The sequence below is a fragment of the Trichosurus vulpecula genome, chromosome 6 (genome assembly GCF_011100635.1).
Source record: "Trichosurus vulpecula isolate mTriVul1 chromosome 6, mTriVul1.pri, whole genome shotgun sequence".
Taxonomy (NCBI): domain Eukaryota; kingdom Metazoa; phylum Chordata; class Mammalia; order Diprotodontia; family Phalangeridae; genus Trichosurus; species Trichosurus vulpecula.
The window spans coordinates 205,352,825-205,373,092 of NC_050578.1; the positions used below are offsets into that span (position 1 = coordinate 205,352,825).

Sequence of the window (20,268 nt, forward strand, 5' to 3'; positions counted from 1 at the left end):
TAAAAATTAGATTGGAGCAAGTGGAAGCTAGTGACTTTATGAGAAATCAGGATATTATAAAACAGAACCAGAGGAATGAAAAAATGGAAGACAATGTGAAATATCTCCCTGGAAAAACCACTGACCTGGAAAATAGATCCAGGAGAGATAATTTAAAAATTATTGGACTACCTGAAAGCCATGATCAAAAAAAGAGCCTAGATACCATCTTTCAGGAAATTATCAAGGAGAACTGCCCTGATATTCTAGAGCCACAGGGCAAAATAGAAATTGAAAGAATCCATCGATCGCCTCCGCAAATAGATCCCAAAAAGAAATCTCCTAGGAATATTGTTGCCAAATTCCAGAGCTCCCAGATCAAGGAGAAAATACTGCAAGCAGCCAGAAAGAAACAATTTGAATATTGTGGAAACCCAATCAGAATAACCCAAGACCTGGCAGCTTCTACATTAAGAGATCGAAGGGCGTGGAATGCGATATTCCGGAGGTCAATGGAGCTAGGATTAAAACCTAGAATCACCTACCCAGCAAAACTGAGTATCATGTTCCAAGGCAAAATATGGACTTTCAATAAAATGGAGGACTTTCAAGCTTTCTCAGTGAAAAGACCAGAACTGAATAGAAAATTTGACTTTCAAACACAAGAATCAAGAGAAGCATGAAAAGGTAATCAAGAAACGGAAATTGCAAGGGACTTACTAAAGTTGAACTGTTTTGTGTACATTCCTACATGGAAAGATGATGAGTATGATTCATGAGACCTCAGTATTAGGGTAATTGAAGGGAATATGCATATATATATATGCATATATATATGTTTATGTATATATATAAGTGAATGTGTATGTATGCATGTATCTATGTGTATATGTATGTATGTGTATGTATGTGTATATATATATATATATGTAAAAGAAAGAGAGCAGACACAGGGTGAGTTGAGGATGAAGGGAAGATAGCTAAAAGAAATAAAATGAAATTAAGGGATGAGAGAGTAACTTACTGAGAGAGGGAGATAGGGAGAGACAGAATGGGGTGGATTATCTCCCATAAAGGTGGCAAGAGGAAGCAGTTCTAGGAGAGGAGGGGAGTGGGCAGGTGAGGGGGGAATGAGTGAACCTTGCTCTCATCAGATTTGGCCTGAGGGGGAATACCATACATACTCAGTTGGGTATCTTACCCCACAGGAAAGAAGAGGGAGGAAGATAAAAAAAAAAAAATAAAAGGCAGGGGGATGATGGAGTGGAGGGCAGATGGGGGTGGAGGTAATCAAAACAAACACTTTGGAAAGGGGACAGGGTCAAGGAAGAAAATTCAATAAAGCGGGATGGGTTGGGAAGGAGCAAAATGTAGTTAGCCTTTCACAACATGAATATTGTGGAAGGGTTATACATAATAATACATGTGTGGCCTAGGTTGAATTGCTCAACTTCTTAGGGAGGGTGGGTGGGAAGGGAAGAGGGAAGGGAATTTGGAACTCAAAGTTTTAAAATCAGATGTTCAAAAACAAAAAAACTTTTTGTATGCAACTAAAAAATAAGATACACAGGCAATGGGGCGTAGAAATTTATCTTGCCCTACAAGAAAGGAAGGGAAAAGGGGATGAGAGGGGAGGGGGGTGATAGAGGGGAGGGCTGACTGGGGAACAGGGCAACCAGAATATACGCCATCTTGGAGTGGGGGGGGAGGGCAGAAATGGGGAGAAAATTTGTAATTCAAACTGTTGTGAAAATCAATGCTGAAAACCAAATATGTTAAATAAATAAATTGCATAAAAAAAATTGAAAAAAAAAATAAATGATCAGGGCAATAAAAAAAAAAAATAAAAAATAAAGGGGGAGCTGCTAGAGACTGTCTGGATGAAGAAAACCAGGAAGGTAAAAGACCTTAGGTCTATATAATATGAGAATTAGTTGAAGGAACTGGAGATGTTTAGCCTAGAGATGAGAAATGTCAGGGGACACGAGAGTTGTCTTCAAGTATTTGATGAGCTGTCATGAGGAGAAGGGAACATACTCACCTATCCCAGAGAGAAGACTGTGTGGAAACTGAGACAAAATTCAGGGTAAATGTAAAGGAAAAAATCCTGAGCATTAGAGCTATCCAAAAGTGCTAAGTTTCTCTTCCATGGAGGTCATTAGACAGAGGCTAGCTGACCCCTTTTTTGGTGTATTATACTGGTGATGTATGTTATACATGTAACAGACTGCATAACTCTTTAGATTCCTCCCAACACTTAAAGCCTATGACTTGTCCTAGTCTATGACTTGGTATCTCTTCCAGGTTCATCTATTCACTGGCATTGGGTTTCCACAAAAGTTCTCTACCAATACCTCACTTGAGGCAAGCCTAGATTCTTAAAAGCCATGCCATTGAACCAAGAGCTCTACCAGATTCTACAAAACTAGAAGAGCATGAAGTGTAGTCCCCAATAGAAACAATGATGGTTTTCTGAAGACCGTCCCAGATCAGATATGAGAGGCCCATTATCAGTTTGGCCGCAAAGCAATTTATCATGCAGACAAAGTACCCCCTTAGAGACGATCTGCTAAGGCATATATGATCTTCACCAGTGAAGAGAGGACCCACTATAATAAAATTACAGACCCTTCAAGGATGGAATTATTGAAGTGGCTTTGGACAAGTTATCTTACTTACAGAAACCTACTTCTTCAGCTGTCAGAAAAGGTTTTAAGGTTCACCATACTTATCTGACAGGACTGTTGTAAGACTCAAGAGGTATCTCAGTTTAAAAATGCTATGACCGTATTGCTCTATCTAAATGTTAGCTATTATTATTGTTAGTATTAATTTTCATATATTAACTATTATACATGGTGTCCCAAAAGTTTTAGCATACTCTTCTGTTATTAAAAGTTTTAAACTTCATTTAACCTTTTGAGATACCTTGTAGTATTATTATTAGCCCTTTTATCATTATGTTATTATATATTATTAGAAAAAGAATTGATTCCTGGAAATGTCCAAAAGTAACTATCTACTTTAGAGCATCTCCTTGAATATTTATACTGTATATTGGCTATTTTCCCCATAACTTTGTCTGGATTGAGTAAACAAACTTAACATATGCCTGCTCTTCCCATTAGGCAACAACAGCAAATCGGACTAAATACTACGTATCTTATCGACGCAATGAATTTGTTCTGATGAAGTTACCCAAGTATGCACTGCCCAAGGTAAATATGGTGCTTATTCCTCTTAATGCTCTGGGTGGTTGGCAGATTGCCTTATGGTCATTGTATATGAAAAGGTCCTAAGTCACATGATGATTTTTCTTTTGTGGAGGATGGTGAGCTTTGCAGCTCTTCTGCCAAAATGGAAAAAATAAACTTGGAACCAACAACTGCTTTGGAGATGGTATCATTAGGAAATAGGGACAGGAAGCCGCAGTCAAGTCTCTCCACCAATGGAGGAATGTGCAGTTAGATGGGATAGGGCAGTTACAAAAAGTCAGATGTTGACTCATTCTAAGAAAGAACTTCCTAACAGTCAAGCTGGTCTAATTATGAAATAGGTCATTTAGTGAACCAATGAGTTCCCTCTTACTGAGGTAGAATGACTTCTTGCATAGGTTATTATAAAGAGGAAGCATACTTGAGAGAAAGGTTGAATGATGAGATCCCTTCCATCTCTAAGATTCCATGATTCTCATTTTATACTAATATGTATACATACTTATATAATACTAATTGTAATTAAGTCTTTTGTCATTTTTTCAATTAAACATTAATTAAGTGCTTTAAGTATGCTAAGTCTTGTGCTAGGCATTGGGGAATAAAGAAGTTTAGAGAAGATAAAATCTTCTCTAGAATAGAGGGTTGACTATTTAGGGACTTTAGAAACAGATTAAAATGCATGATTATTACAATTTAATCTTAAAATACTTAACTCTGCAGTTTTATATACTCCATATTAGTTTGAAAGTTCTCTGAGGGCAGAAGCTACCACACAGCAAGAGTTATGGAGGTAATCATCATAACTTCTTCTATTCTGTGCAGTACACCTCTAGTAATCCAAGCTTTAGTCACATTCGTAGGTCCATTTGTAGATTTGCCTGCCATGTTACATTGTTGACCGGTTCATTGAGCTTGCAGTCTAATGAAATGCCCACTTGTTTTCTCACCTGAACCTAGTCCCTTTTATTCAAGAATCATTATTTTACTGGTAGAGATGTTAGACTTTGATATCAGTCCCTGTGCACAGTACCTTTCTTAGAGGTTTTGTCTAAGCGATGACCTCACCACCTCCATAAATAATAATAGCAGTACTTAATTCAGAAGTTCCATCATTTCATCATGTGCAGGTGGTACTTCCAACTGACCTACATTAGAGCTACTGCACAGCTGAGCTGATGGTTTTCATGATCTATTGTGGCCAAAAATTCACGTCCTAGTAAGGACAAACCTCTTGTGACAAACCTCCCTGATGTTGATTAGGCTGCTCCTTAGGCAACATGCATGTTGCCAATCTCTGCACTTGAAGCTTTTCTAGCTCAATAAGATTTAGCAGTCCTTGGGTTGGGTGACAGTGGACAGTCATTTTAGAGAGCTCTCCAATTAAGGCTTTTTGGGGGCATTGAGAAATTCTATAGGGCTGTTTAGAAAAGATGAAAAACCAAGACTTAGGAAATCTGGGTTCTAGTCTCAATCCTGCCACTGACTTTATCATAACATATTTCCTCTCTACATTTCAATTTTGTATACCTTAAAACATAGGATTTGTTTCTTCTTCTAAGTTTCTTCAATTCTAGGTAGAAGTAAATAAAAATATCTCAAGTGAATTACATATCAGAGAAGTTCTAGCCCTTCACATAGATCCGACTTCTTCCTGCCAACTTATCTGTTTTTTATTGATTCCCAAGTGATCTTTCTTCTCCTGTGTGCTTATTTCAATTCAGCTTTTGTGAAGTCTAGATCATATTTCTTCTGTTCAATGCAGTATTCCCAACCTTATCCAAATCATATTTATCTTTTCTTATGTATCCTTTCATTACTTGTAAAAATTCAGCTTGGTCATAGTTATTTAAATATACACACAGATATGTACGTATATGCATGTTTGTGTATGTGTATTTACATGCACATATATATATATCATATATATACACATATATGTGTATGTGTATGTGTGTGTATGTAGGTAAGTTAGTATTACTTGTGGCCTCTCTGTTAGCATTCAATTAATTTTTGCACCAATACTAATGAGCTATTGACCAGTAGTTTTTAAAATTTTATTTATCTCTTCATGTTTTGAGGATCACACCCATATATATTTCATAAGAAGCTAATGACATTTTTTCTGTTTTTAAAAATAGTTTAGATTGTGCCTATATGTACTTCAACTGTTGAATGGAATTCACTCATAAATCCAGATGGATCAGGGTTTGTTTGTTTTTGTTTGCTTTGGGATCTCATTTATGTTTTGCTTGATTTCTCTTTCTGACAGTTCTTAGAGTTATTATTCCTGGTTTATTGAAATAGATATTTTATATTTTTAAATATTCACCCACTGTATCCTAGTTATTGGTTTTATCAACATAAACCTAAGTATGCTCACTTCTAGAATTAACATTTTAAAATCTGTTAGTCGTTGGGTTTTTTATGTCTCTCTCCTTTAAGAAAAAAGTCAAAGGAGATAATGATTTATCAGTTAATTTGTCTCTAAGAAAAAGAGCCTTGAGTTTTATTTATTAGCTGCATTTTTTAATAGCTGTTATTTTCCATTTTGTTGACCTTTTGTTGATTTTCAAAATTTCTAACTGTGCTTCTTTGGGTATTATCAATGTGTTGATTTCTAGGGTTTTGAAAATTAAATTATCAGTATATTGATGTGTCTTTTCTTTCTCTTTTATAAATACTAATGTTCATATGTATATATATGAATATTTATATTTACTCCTTACTTTACATATATATTTCCTCTGAAGATTGCTACAGTTATATCCTACAAATTTTGGTATGTTGTATTTTATACAAATAGAATATGCTTTTCTTAAACACACTCTTTGGCTTCTTTAACCCATTCATTTAGGAAAACCTTATTTAGTCTCTAGTTATGTCTTTTGTTTAAATTCTCTTTATTGATTACAATTTTATTATTTTATGGCCTATAATAGATGAACTTACTATTTCTGTCATTCTGAATTTACTTTTGAGTTCTTTTGACCTTAACATATGTGATGAATATTTGTTATTATATCATGTAATACAGAAAAATAATAGGTACATGCCTTAATATCCTCATTCAATAATCATCATTTATAGGCCATATGTAGTTTTTTCTTAATATTCTTTTCAGAAATTTTAGATTCCCTTTTGCTTAACTTTGTTAGATTTGCTGAAATCTGGAAAGGCACATTGAAGTCAGAAACAATTATTATCTTACTATCTAGATCTTCATAGAATTCAATTAACTTTACTCTTCTGTTTTTAGATTCTATGACACTCATTGCATTCATATTCAATATTGATACTATTTCTTTTTGCTGCCTTTGAGTAAGATGTAGCCTTGCTATTTGTCTCTCATTGATATCTACTTTTATTGCCATCTTTCATGAGATAATTGTTGTAATCCCTGCTTTTTTGGAGTCACCTGAGACAGAATGCATTCTGTTATAGGCCCTCATTTTAATTTTATATTAATCTTTACATTTTAACTTTATAAATTATTACATTTTAGTATTACATTCTTTTTTAATTCTTTCTTTCCTTTCTTGTGGCTCAAGTGTTATCTAATGTCATTCTGACTAAAATTCTTTTTTATGTTATCCTTCCCTTTCTGGATACTTGCTGGTGAGCTCAGGTTTTTAAGAGGCACCAGATCCATAGCCAATCTTCATCCAGCCTTTCAAATATCTTGCCCTTTCTAATTCAATCAAGGAAAACTCCTTTATACTTCATGAAGAAATAGCAGTATGTTAATATTTCTTTTCACTTGGTTAATATAATACCTCATTGCCTCTCATTTTTACCCCTTGATTTCTATGATACATCAACTAGGGGGAGGGGAGAGTCAACACCAACTATTCCCCATACACTACTAGCAATATAATTTCATAAGCACCTTCTTGAAATGAGTCTCTATCATTCGCTTTTGTTACTTTGTCCTTCACTCATTCACTAGGGCTACTCCTTAATCTAGTATTCTTAGTGTATTGACCTATTGTAGGAGAAATTCATTATAATTTTACTTTTCTTTCCTTCACATGTATTTCTCATTGTTAACCCCATTCAACATCATTGATTCACTCAGTCTTTGAAATAAGCATTAAGTAAAATAATATTAGGGGCATTTAATGCTACAAAATAATATTTATACATAAGTAATCAGAAATATATTGTTCTTAATCTTGTACTCAGGGGAATAAAACCCACTGTGGGCCACAAATTGACATTATTATTAGATTATCAGGAATAATTTCAATCATGTCTTGGCCAGTATGGAAATGATTTTACAATGAGATTTTAAAAATTATTTTGGTAGGAGTCTGGGATTCAGATATTGGCTCTGTACACTCTGTGTAGCTATAGGAAAATAACCTTGCCACCCAAAGCCTCACTTTCCTCTCCCATAAAATGAAAACAAGGTACTTGCCATGCCTACCTCAGATGATTATGTGGAAAGTATTAGGTGGCCTTGGAAATGCTGTTAAAATCTGAGTTCTTATTACAACAGAGTAGTGGTGGTTGTTGTTGAGCTGTGATTGTTTTATAAATATCCTTCCAATAGCCTTAGAAGAACTAAGACAAGACTAGGATCTGGATTCTCTAACCCTAAATCCTTTAGGCCATACTTCTCTTTGGGTGCTCTGGAAGAAGGAATGGAGGATAAAACCACTATTTCTGAGTTAATTAAGTTTATTTTTTTTTTCATTTTCCAGTGCCTATTGCTTTGGTTTATGTGACTCAGAATCTTTTAATTTATTGGACATTTGACAATATATATAAGGCACATGGAGATGAAAATAGATAACCCGGGACTCTATTCAATGTTGTTATGCACCTACACAGTTCTTGGCAAATACTGCCAATATAATTTTCTCTTAGAGTCAGCTGTTTTTTCTTGTAAACTCTATTTGAGAATAACAGAGAATGCATCGATTACAGCATGAGACTTTTATCCTTGTTTGGGTCACAAAAAAACAATTCTTCAGTTATGTCTGGTACTTCATAGTTCACAGAGTGCTTAGCTCATTTGATCTCAAGAATCCTGTGACATAAGTGATAGGTTGTTGTGTAATCATGCCTGACTCTTTGTGACCCTGTGGACTACACTGGGCAAAGATACTGGAGTGGTTTGCCATTTCCCTCTCTGGCAGAATAAGGAAAACAGAAGTTAAGTAACTTGCCCAGGGTCATACAGTTAGTGAGTGCCTGAGGCTGGATTTGAACTCAGGTCTTCTTGACTCTAGGCCCACTGTTCTATCCACTGAACCAGTTAGCTGCCTCCATATAAGTAACATATTATCCTCATTTGACAGAGCAGGAAACTGAAGCCCAGAGATGGATTGTGACCTGGTCCATGGTCACATAACTAGAAAAGGACATTAATGAGATTGATCCCAGGTCATTCCACTTCTGGGTAATGCCTTTTTCTACTCTACCACAAGTCTTACTTCCCTTAAGGAAATAAAGAAATGTATAGGAGCAGATCTTACATAGAGAGAAAACAGGGCTAAACGGTAGGGCTCAGAGATCATCAGAAGTATGCAAAACTACTAAATAACTGATAATTGTTTCACTTGTTCCACATAGTGTATTAAGCTCACCAATCTACCTACCTACCCATTTATTTTTTATACATACTTGTTAGGGAACTAGCCTTTTACTCTGGAAGATACAGAGAAGAAGAAATTATCCCTACCCTTGAGAAACTTGGATTGTTTATAGGAAGACAAGATGAGTATGACAAAAAGAACATTGAACTTTAAGTCAGGAGACTTGGTGTGTATTCTCTGCTTTTCCATTAACCAGTTAATAATGTGATTTTGGAAAAGTTACTTCTCTGTGTACAATTAAGAAGTTGGATGAGATGATTGCTAAGGGTCCTTTCCAGTTTTGACAGTTTGAATGTATAATGAAAATTAAAATAACAGTAGAATACAGTAATTGATTAGATAGGAAATTAATGGTCCAGATATCAGTAGCATTGTAGGAGATAAGAGGAATGAGAGGTAAGTTCAGGGAAGGCTCCATGGAGGAAATCGGCCCTGGACTATACCTTGAAGAATAGGTAGAAATTGATAAAGAAATAAACAAAAGGAGGTATTCCCAACCTGGGATACATAAGAGCTTGATAACAGGGAGAAAAAAAAAACCAACAACCCAGTAATAATGGCTGGCATTGGGATAGCACCTTACATTTTATAAAATGTTTTACATTTACTTTCTAATTTTATCCTTACCATAACCCCATAAGGTCAAGAAGACAGGGATTACCACCATTTTAGAGATCTAGAAATCAAGTCATTTACCCAAGTTTGCATAAATATTAAGTGCCAGAGCTCGAATTCGGACTTGGTTTTTCTAAATAAAAGTCCACTGTGCTTTCCACTCTATTTCAGGGCAGAGCATCTGGGATGAGCAGGATGTTTTAGGTACAGTGAGGAGACCAGTCTAGGTGGAGTAGAGGGCAAAATTATAGAATCCAAGAGTGGGAGTGAACCTTAGATGTCATCTTCCTGCCTGTTGGTGTTTTCTGGAGAGCAAAAGGAACTGATTTTGGATATGGATTTGTGCCAGTTTGTGGAAGGTCTTGAAAACCAGATTAATCAGTTTAATTAATTTAAAATTAGTTGCAATTAATTAAGCAGATTAAGCCTTTGTGATAACTGAAAAAGGTATGAGAGGGTACATGGCATACTTCAAAGTAGCACAGTGAGTTTTGGGGAGCCACAAATTCGATTCTAGTTCTCCAGATTTTGAGGTGAGTCTCTAAGCCTTGCATTTTCCAGAGAGAGCATTGGATTATGACCAGCCAGGCATCACAATGGCATATTGCTTTAGGGACCTCACAGAAAGTGACAGTGATCCTTCCCATAGGGCCATTCGTTGTCACAAGTTAATAAAACTATGGAGAGAGGGAAACCCATCTCTAATCCTTGTGTTCCACAGAATACAAAGTCTTGAAACAAACAGGTGAAACAGTCTGACAGGGGAAAAGACAGAGATTCAGGCATTTTTCCATTATTAAAAGTAAGCCTTTAAAAAAAATTCCCAATTCACCATTTAAAAAAAAAGCCAAGAGGTAGATGGTGAAATTAAATTTCTCAGTTACAAAATTGCTTTATGGGAAGCATTATGTATTGGCTAACCCTTCACGGGAGGACAAAATTGGATGAATAAGAAACAGATAATCTCTAACAAGGCCAAGAAGGGTTCTCAGAACAATATGAATATTTAATGCAGTTATCCCTGCCCTCAACACTGGGCTTTATCAGAGAATCTTTGAGTTAGGAGAGACCTGGCATTGAGGCAAGCTGAAGCTTGAGTCTGTGGTGTCCTTGAGAAGTGACTATTGCATCTCTATTTGCAGACCTCTAATGACAGAGAATTCACTCCAGCTCTCCCTCCCCCAAACACTGCATATGCCTAAGGCAGTCTGCCTCCTTTCTGGACAGCCCTTATTACTAGCAGGTTTTTCCTGACATCAAACGGAAGTCTGCCTCCCTCCAGCTATTCTGCCCATTGCTCGTTGCCCTGTGCTCCAGAGCTAAGTAGCAATGAATCTGATCTCTCTGTACAAGGAGCCCTTCAACTGTGCTATCTACCCCAAGTTTAATACTCCCAACTCTCCCAGCTGATCTTCCTATGGCATAGTTCCATGACTCTTCACTATTTTAGTCATTTTCCTTTTAATATTCTTCCTTAGTTCATCAAATTTCCCTCTAAAATATAGGGCTTAGAACTGAACATGCTATTCCAGAGGGGGTCTGCCTAAGACAGAGGACAGCAGAATTAGCATCTCCCCATCTCTTGACATTAGAATCCTATTCCTTCAGGGCAGCTAGGTGGCCCAGGGGATAGATCACTGGCCCTGGAGTCAGGAGGACCTGAGTTCAACTTTGGCCTCAGATACTTACTAGCTGTGTGATGCTAGACAATCACTTAACCCCAATTGCCTCCAAAAAAAATCCTTTGCTAATTGTAGTGTCACACCATTGGTCCACCTTGTTACAGTTCTTGACATGAACTGTAGTCCTGTCATATCTACCCCCGCTGTATCTCTAGGGGTAATTTTTAAACCCAAGTTCCAGGACTCTGATTTTCCTTGGGGTGCCTCTAAGTGGACCAGGGGAGGTAGACATTGCTACAATATCTTTCTCACAGCTGGGTCTACGGATCCCCTACTCAGATGCTCCAACCTGCCTAAGTGACAAGTCATATTACCTCACTGGGTTTCTCTTTTGTTGGCTCAAAAATGAAAGGCTCAGACTAGATGTCTTCTGAAGTCTCTTCCAGCTATAAATCTCTGCTCCTGTAATCCTATAATCTTATAATTTTATCAGGCAATATGTAAGTGCTGTGACTGGGGAAAGTTCCCAGAAATTATCTGCTCCTATCTTAGAGCTGAACATTAAATGAGGGGCATGTGTATGTCAATTCATTTCAGTAACCCCCAGTGAAAACAGGATTTGGGAAATCTTTTGTCTGCCTCAGTCTAAAAATATTCTAATTGGACTATTTTCAAAAAAAGAAATCCAAAGTTTCTCTTATTTAATAGGAGGAATGGTAGATTTTTTTTTCAACTCGAGCTCTGCCAGGAACTCACTGCATGACCTTACAAAATCATTTAACTTCCTGGAGACTTTGCTTTCTCTTCTATAAAACTGAGGTAATATTTCACGTGGCCTATATCCTAGACTGCTGTGTGGTGCAGTGGACAGAGCTCTGGGCCTGGAGTCAGAAAAACTCATCTTCCTGAGTTCAAATCTGACCTCAGACTCAGACACGTACAAGTTGTGTGACCCTGGACAAGTCACTTATGCTTGCTTGCCTCAGTTTCCTCATCTGTAAAATGAGCTGGAGAAGGAAATGGCAAAGCACTCCAATACCTTTGCCAAGAAATGCGTTCATGAAAAGTTGGACACAACTGAAAGGAATGAACAACAATTGACATAGTAATGTTTCTGCTTTCCTTCCTTGTGAGCCATCTGAATCTCCTGTCAAAAGACCAACTGGAGTAAGCAAACCACTTTTCAAAGATAGTTAGAAGACCTGAGATTCCTTACCCAAAATCTCACTTTCCCTCTCTGGTCCATAGTTCCCCAACCTGTAAAATGAAGAATTGAACTCAATAGTTGCTAAGAACCCTGCCTCTAAGGGTCTTTCCCACAAATAGAATGTGCAAAATCTCGACCCTCTAATTTATAGTTCACATGGGTGCCACAGGCTTCATAGATGTCTGTACTGTTTGGGTTTCTAGTTTGTGAGGGTCTCTAAGAATATAATAGCTCCCAGAATTGGAGATTAGGTGGGGACATCAGAAGCCATCTAGTGCAACTTGTACAAAGAAACTCTTTGCTGAGGTCTCCAACAAGTGGTCAACCAGCTTTTACTTGAAGACCGTCCGATGTGAAAGAACCCACCATGATGTCTTCCATTTTGGAGACCCTTCTCATTATCGGGAAATGTTGCAGGACAACAAGTGCACGTCTGTCTCTGCAACTTCTACCTGTTGCTTCTGTATAAGTTTGTGTATACTTTTGAATGCAGTCAGTCAGTATATTCGCTGCTTTTGCTTCACTGTGTTTCTTTGTTACAAGGGATCGTATGGGAATAGATATCTCCAGAAATCACTGTAGTGTCTATCAGTAGATATGAGTGAAAGTACTTTATTTCAAATTCCATCTTTTTACATTTGACCCATCATTTGCAGTAGATGTCAGAATATCCCCTCACTTGTCTAAGATTTCAATTACCTGCTAACCATTTTCTGCTCTGTCTCTCCCTGACCAAAGATCATTCTCTACTAAAGAGAAAATGGAAGAAACAAATATACTAGTTGAATAATTTAGCCTTTCTATGTCACCCTTTTATTATCATCCCTTCTGCCCTAACCAACAACTCTTCCTGACAACCCACCCCAGTATAACTTAAAAAAAATTTTTGCCACTAGCATCCATCAGTAGCCTCAGCGCATTCTTGGCCTTAGCAGTTCCTAACACAATTTATCCACAACTGCTCTACTCTCTTGCATTCATCTTTAGGCACTTTCCATTGATTGTTTATTTTTTCTTCTATACATATCTTTAAAAAAATATGATTTCCTCAATTAATTCCCTATATAGAGATATCTACACACACACACACACACATGCACACACACACACACACACACACACACGCAACTTCCCTTGTTCTTCTTCTTCCTCCAAACAATGACAAAAACAATAATAACTAGTTTGCAAAGTACTTTACAAATATCTCATTTTATCCTGACAACAATCCTGGGAGGTAGGTGCTTTTATTATCTCCTTTTTAATAAATGAAGAAATTGAGGCCAACAGAAGTTAAGTGACTTACCCAAGGTCACACAACCAGTTAAATGTCTGAGGCTGGATTTGAACCCAAGTCATCCCGATTCACAATACAGGGTTATAGACATTGTCATTTCTTCTTGTGTCATTCTCGAGAGATTCCCACTCCTTTGAGCTGATTTCCCCTTCAAAATACAAAGCCTTGGGATCCTATCAATCCTTTTTTTTTAACCTTTAGTCTCATTTGTATTTCAGAGTTCCTCTCCTCTATTACAAATTTTAAAATAATGTGGTCACTTGGCTGAAAGGTTCCTGTCATTTATATTTCACTAAATTCTGTATTAATCAAAATCAGCTCAAGAACAGATATTTCTCCTTTTAATCAATTGAGCTACCCTTTAGGGACTGAAGTTATCATTAAATTGCCTCAAATGTATGAGCTGATCTGTGTTGCTTCTGAAATTTGTGCATGGACTCATAGGATCCATACTTGTGACTGCCCCTTTCCAACCTAGATCTGTGACCTAGAACTGGGCAGTAGTGAAAAAAGCTGCCAGATGGCACCCGTTCCTACACTCTGCTGTAGCTAAAGGAACTCTCATTATCTCCTTCTGCCCCAGTACTTCCTGCTCTGGTGCTCGGTCTCAATCCTCATTCAATCCTTGGGCACTAAAATGGTCCTCATCGCCTGTGTCCAACGGCCTCCCTCTCTTTTTTCTCAAGTTTGCAAGGCTGCAAAAGTGGCTCACTGTTACTTTTTCATGGCTTCCTCAATCAGAATTCAGTTTGATGCATTTTATAGAGCTCTGAGGAGAAGATATAGTTGGTAACTAGGCTGTGATACTTCCTCTTATTCCATCATCTTTAGAACTCATCACCTGCTCCACTTTGGACAAAGAAAAGAGCACCAAAACTTTTCTAGATGGTGGAAATCCCTTATTACCACAATTCAAATCAACAAACACCTATTGAGTATCTGTTATGTGCAAGACTCCATACTTGTACAATATACTTCTGTTCATAACCTATTTCCCAAATCTCTTATTCAATCCTTTCTTCAATTCAAAAATCAACAGTGTACCCTTACAAAATATCACTACTATTTCTGACTCTGTTGATCCTTACCTACCTCCCATCATCCCCAGGTATGTACATTTTCTCACATGAGGATATATTCTTAATTTGTAATGCCACTGAATAAATTCCAACTTTCCAAGACCAAATTCCAGTAATTAATCTCATTCCACCAAGTAACCAGTTATTGAGGCCAAATTTGCCTTGTTATAATGGGACCTCTTGTTTACCCTGATTCACCCCCACATTGCACATTTGTATATTGGCATTTGATGGCATGGATTTTATTGTTGGTTCTCTTCTTCTATGTTGTCTATGATGAATTACCACCACTTTCTACTACTCTTTATTGAATAAATCAAAACAGAGCTCCAAGTGGCATGGTATAGAGATAGCTAGAAATGGATGTAGTAGACCTGTAGTAGACCATCTAGTGGGAAAGCTCACCAGTTATAGCCCAGGATCACAAAAGTGAAAGTCTGAGTTCCAGGTGGGGGGAGAAGCTTGAGGTACAGGCAACATGGCATGCCATGACCAGTGTTGTATCTGCTGTTCTCTGGAGAACTAAGCTTATCATGCTTATGTGAGGAGTCTTTTTTCCCTTCCTTTTCAGTTTAAAGCAAACTTTATTAAATTTTCAGTACTCTAGGCAACTATTGTTTTGTTGTTGTGGTTTTATCAGCCTTTGTTCAGTATACTCCAACCCTTGCAAAGACCCCATCCATCATCCCTACATTTTAAGTCATGGTCCAGAATTCCAAAGTCCATTCTCTGATGCTATCTTCTCAGTTATATGCTCACTTCCCAAATCTGCCTTTGTCTTTTGACTCTTATTTGACCTTCAGTCCCCAATAGTGATGCAGATCCCATTTGTGCCCCCAAGGTCTTTAATTTTGGGTCCAGGATTCCATTACCCCAGCAGGGTTTTTGAGTTCCTTCTGGTGGTCGATGATATTTGTTCTCATATGAATCACCAGAATTGGGTATACTAGGGTTTTTTTTTAATTTTACTCTTTGTCATGGGTAGGCTCTCTGTCATGTCTTAAATAAATGCCCATCCCAGAATGCTCGTTCCACTGTCTGATTCTTGAAGGAGGCATGACCCCCTGAAACAAACATGTACTGAAATAGCATTGCAACTCATTTCCTAAGCTATGCCAATTATATCCCCCTTAAATGAAGCCATTAGCTTTTAATTTACTTACTCAGCCGAGCCTAGAGTTAATCTATTAAGACATTTTTTAAAAGAAAAGAGAGAAAATGTGTGTTTTCCAAGGCAGAACCAGGCACAATATCTGACAGAATACTGCAGCATGTCAGAGATTCCCAACAACCAGCGAGACACAAAAGACTCCAAACAAAATAACACACTCCCAGGATATCTTGGGAAGGCAAGAAATGTGCAAAAACAGCAAGTCGTCATCATCATCCTCTTCCTCCTCATCATCACCTTCCTCCTTCTCCTCATCTACAAACATATTTATGTGTATGGGTGTATATATGTATGTATATACACACACACAGTATTTTCTTCACAACAACCCTTAGAAGACATCATCCCCATTTTTCAGATGATAAAAATAAAATGTAGAAAAGCAAAGTGCCTTGTCCAAGGCCACATAAGTGGTGAACAAGAAAGCTGAAGGTCAGTCTCAGGCTTTCCAACTCTGAGGCTGTTGTGCTCCCCAGGGTTGCCTACATCGTCTCAGTAGTTGTTTCTAGGTATCAAGTCATACATAATTGAAAGCTGAAAGCCTTTGCAAGTCTTGTCAGTTCTGCCTCCACAAGTTTCTCATGCATCCCCTTCTCTCCACTCACTCAAGTGCCATCCTAGTTCGGGTCCTCATCAGCTGTAGCCCAGACTTTTGGATAACCTCTGAATCAGCCTCCCTACCCAAACACTCTCCCCTGCCCAACTCATCCTCCACACAACCACCAAAATGATTATTCTAAAGAAAGATCTGATGATGCCACTCTCTTGTGTCATCAGCTATGGTGGCTCCCTCCATATTATCTCTACAATCAAACACAAATTATTTGTTGGGTATTTAAAGCCTTTCACAACCCAGCCCCAACGTACCCATCCAGCCTTATTCACCATGTGTCTTCTGGGGATCTGGCTAAATCAGCTTTCTTACTGCTCTTCTCTCATGGCATCTCATCTCCCTCCCCCACCCCTTTTCTGTACCTCTCCATGGATTGCTCTCCATAGGGACTAGAATGCATTGCCTGCTCCATTCTGCCTCCTTATACCCCTACCTTCCTCCAAAACCCAGTTCAAATGCCACCTCCTATATAAGGTCTTTTCCATTTCCCCCAGTCCACAATGTCTCCCCACCATGCATTCTAATGTCCATATACTTATGAACATACATGATGTGTATATTGTACACATATCATCTCCAGGAGAATTTAACTTCCAAGTGGGGAGCTGTTTATCATTCTTGTCTTTGTATCACCTGGCATCCAGCATAGGACATAAAATCCACAGCTGAATCAACTCATTAATTGCATGAGAAAAGGGGATTCAACTAACTCTAATTAATCTAAAAGGGCAGAATTGAGACTAAGGGGTGGAAGTTCTAGCTCTCTCATCTTCTAAGCCTTCTCTGACTACACCATCCCACCTCACAGGTGATGTCTCAGTCCTCTCAACTCTTACCTCAGGCTTAGAGCTAAGAATCAGACTACCAAAGTTCAAGCCCCAACTTTGCTACTCACTAAATGTGGGCCTTTGGTTGATTCATTGAATCTCCCAAGGACTCAGTTTCCTTCCTTGGAAAATGAGAGGATTGAACCAGATAATCTCTAATATTCTTTCTAGTCTATGTAAACTTATAATCATATAAACTTATATATATATATATATGTATATAGTTATAATGGTTCTCTATTATCTCTAGGACCTGGTTATGAAAGGCTTTAAATGCCCAACAAAAAATTTGTATTTAATATTAGAGATAATAAGGAGAGAGCCATTATAGCACAATATATATAATATGTAGCCACTATACATTATATATATTATGTATACATATATTATATGTATATGTTAAACTAAATATTGACTTAAGAATCACAAATTGACATTATGTTGTATTGTGTTTTCTTTATTTTGTTAAACATTTCTGGGTTACATTTTAATCTAGTCTGGTCCACGCTGGGGAGTTCTACTACTGATGACCAGCGAGCAGCCTCAAATTTGATACCTGGGATCTATGTCATTTACTTGATACTTTTGTCTTCTAGATTATATGTTTCCATATAGATTTTGTATATATATATATATATGTATGTGTGTGTGTGTGTGTATACATATATATATTCCATATATGGATCATCTGTCTTGGGGCATAAACTTAGTGAGATTCATTATAGATCTCTTTGTCTTACTGTAAGTGTCTAACGCAGATATGTCTTGAACTTGGTTGGTGATCAGTTGACATTTGGTGATTTATTTGAACTACATAAAGCTCTCTAACTTAATGATATAGGCCTCCTACCCCTGCTACAAAAGGCTGGCCCTTCAGAGAGGTAACAGCCTATCAGGTTCCTAACTTTTCACAACAGACTATAAATTCTGCCTTGCGCCTGGTTTTTGTTTTGTTTGTTTGGATCAGATGGTTCCTTTTTTCATAAATAATACAGAACCTTGGTGCTTTGATCACTGTCCACAGGTACTACTGAGCTCATATACTGTTTCTTCCCAAACACTTGCCTGATATCTCCCTCCTAAGCTTCGCTTTCCTTATAATGACCTCGTAACTGGTTGACATCGAAGGACACTTGGCTTAGACCTCCTGATAGACTTATCAGGGGTTATGTTGTATTACAAACTTTCTGTACCCGCACATGGAAGGCAGGGATCCCAGGAGTCAGAGGACCTGGCTCGAACATCAGGAATCTGACAGAGGCAGACTGATGGAAAGGTTTTCTTGTGTTCCTCTGAGTTCTCTCCATTGAATGCTTGCCCTAAATTAGGCCACTAGACATCACTGAGCTTGGGTTTTGTCATTCCTGCCTCCCATAGAAATGCCTTCAGAGATTTAAGACCTGATCTTAGTATTCTTAGCTTTTATAAATGGTCAGTGTTAGAAAATTCCATTTACAAAACTTTTTCTGCATCTTTTATGAAAACAATAGGCATTGTCTTCTGTCTCACCTGTTGTTGTTGAGTGATGTCTGACTCTTCGTGACCCCATCTGGGATTTTCTTTGCCAAGATACTGCAGTAGTTTGTCATTACCTTTTCCTGCTCATTTTACTGATGATGAAACTGAGGCAAACAGGGCTAAGTGACTTGCCCAGGGTCACATAGCTAGTAAGTGTCTGAGGCTGGATTTGAATTCAGGAAGAAAAGTCTTCCTGATTCTATGCCTATACCAAGGATGGGGAACCTGCAGCCTCAAGGCCACATGTGGCCCTCTAGGTCCTCAAGAGCAGCCCCTTGACTAAATCCAAACTTCACAGAACAAATCCCCTTAATAAAAGGATTTGTTCTGTAAAACTTGGACTTGGTCAAAAGGTCACACCCAATCACCCAGAAGGCTATATGTGGCCTCGAGGTCGCAGCTTCCCCACCCCTGGCCTAGACTCTATCCACTGCACCACCTAGCTGCCTTACCTGGGGCCTCTGTTATAAACATGCATACCATGAACTCCTCTTTGGATCCAGTGACTAGGCTAGTCCCTTTACCTGGAGAGCTCCTTCCCCATCTCTGCCTTTTGACACCCTAAGGTCCTGGTCACATAATACCGTAATACTGTAAGGGTATCTGTAATAGCCTTCCATAAAGGGTGTTGAACTGCAAAGAAAATTGGATTTAGAATTAGGAAGCATGATTTTCCTAGGTTTAAGTCCCAGTTCTCCTTCTTACTGCCTATGTGACCTTCGCCACATCACAATCTGTCTGGGCCTATTTCCTCATATATCACAGGAGATAATATTAAAAGGAAAATTTGTTGTTCAGGCTTTCACCCTGATTTTTGAGGCAAAAATCAAGAGAGAGAGAATTAAAAGAGTTTATTAAAAGATAGCAACCTAAGGTAGCAACACATTGTTAGGCTGATCACTGGAGATTAGCAAGGGATTCAAGATGGAGCTAGCTTTTACTGACAACTTTCATAATGAGATAAAGACAATTCAGATAGGCCCAAGTCAGCAAAAGGGGATGGGCTATCGCATCTCAGTTCCTCCCAAATTGTCTATATCTGATGTTTAACAAGTGCAAACATCACAGGTAAGGGTACCTGATAACTATCAAGTAATTCAAAAGCTGGGGCCTAGGTGACACTCTCTCCACCAGAACCTCCCTCAATAGAGCTTCCCCCAACACCAATTTATAAGCAGGACTGAAAACAATAGCCCACTGAGTCAGCATAACTTTCAGTAATAGGGCTGGATGATCTCCAAAGTCCCTTCTGGCTCTGAATGCATTGAGTCCCCAAAACTGAAAGGGTCTTTTCCACCTCTGACCTCTCAGCTCTGTGGGCATACCAAATTCTAATTGCCATCTTACTTATCTATGCACATGACTTTTCGAATCTGAACTTTTCGTTCCATTGGTTTGAGATATTCCCAGGGAAGAATCTTTCACTACTAATACAGGTTAGAATTTGCACTGTGACTTACAGAAAGGGTTGCCTAGGCACTGAGGTTAAGTGACTTACTCAGGGTCACACAATAGTTTTCACAGG

The 20,268-nt window shown here is 38.1% G+C and overlaps 1 protein-coding gene across 1 annotated transcript in view; it reads left to right on the forward strand.

Moving 5' to 3' along the window:
- Nucleotides 1-20,268, forward strand: part of SORCS2 (sortilin related VPS10 domain containing receptor 2) — a 265,638-nt gene that overhangs the window by 69,985 nt on the left and 175,385 nt on the right. Inside the window, exon 6 of the mRNA XM_036765080.1 lies at nucleotides 3,108-3,197. Coding sequence (XP_036620975.1) covers nucleotides 3,108-3,197 — 90 coding nt within the window. The remainder of the gene's footprint in view (nucleotides 1-3,107; nucleotides 3,198-20,268) is intronic.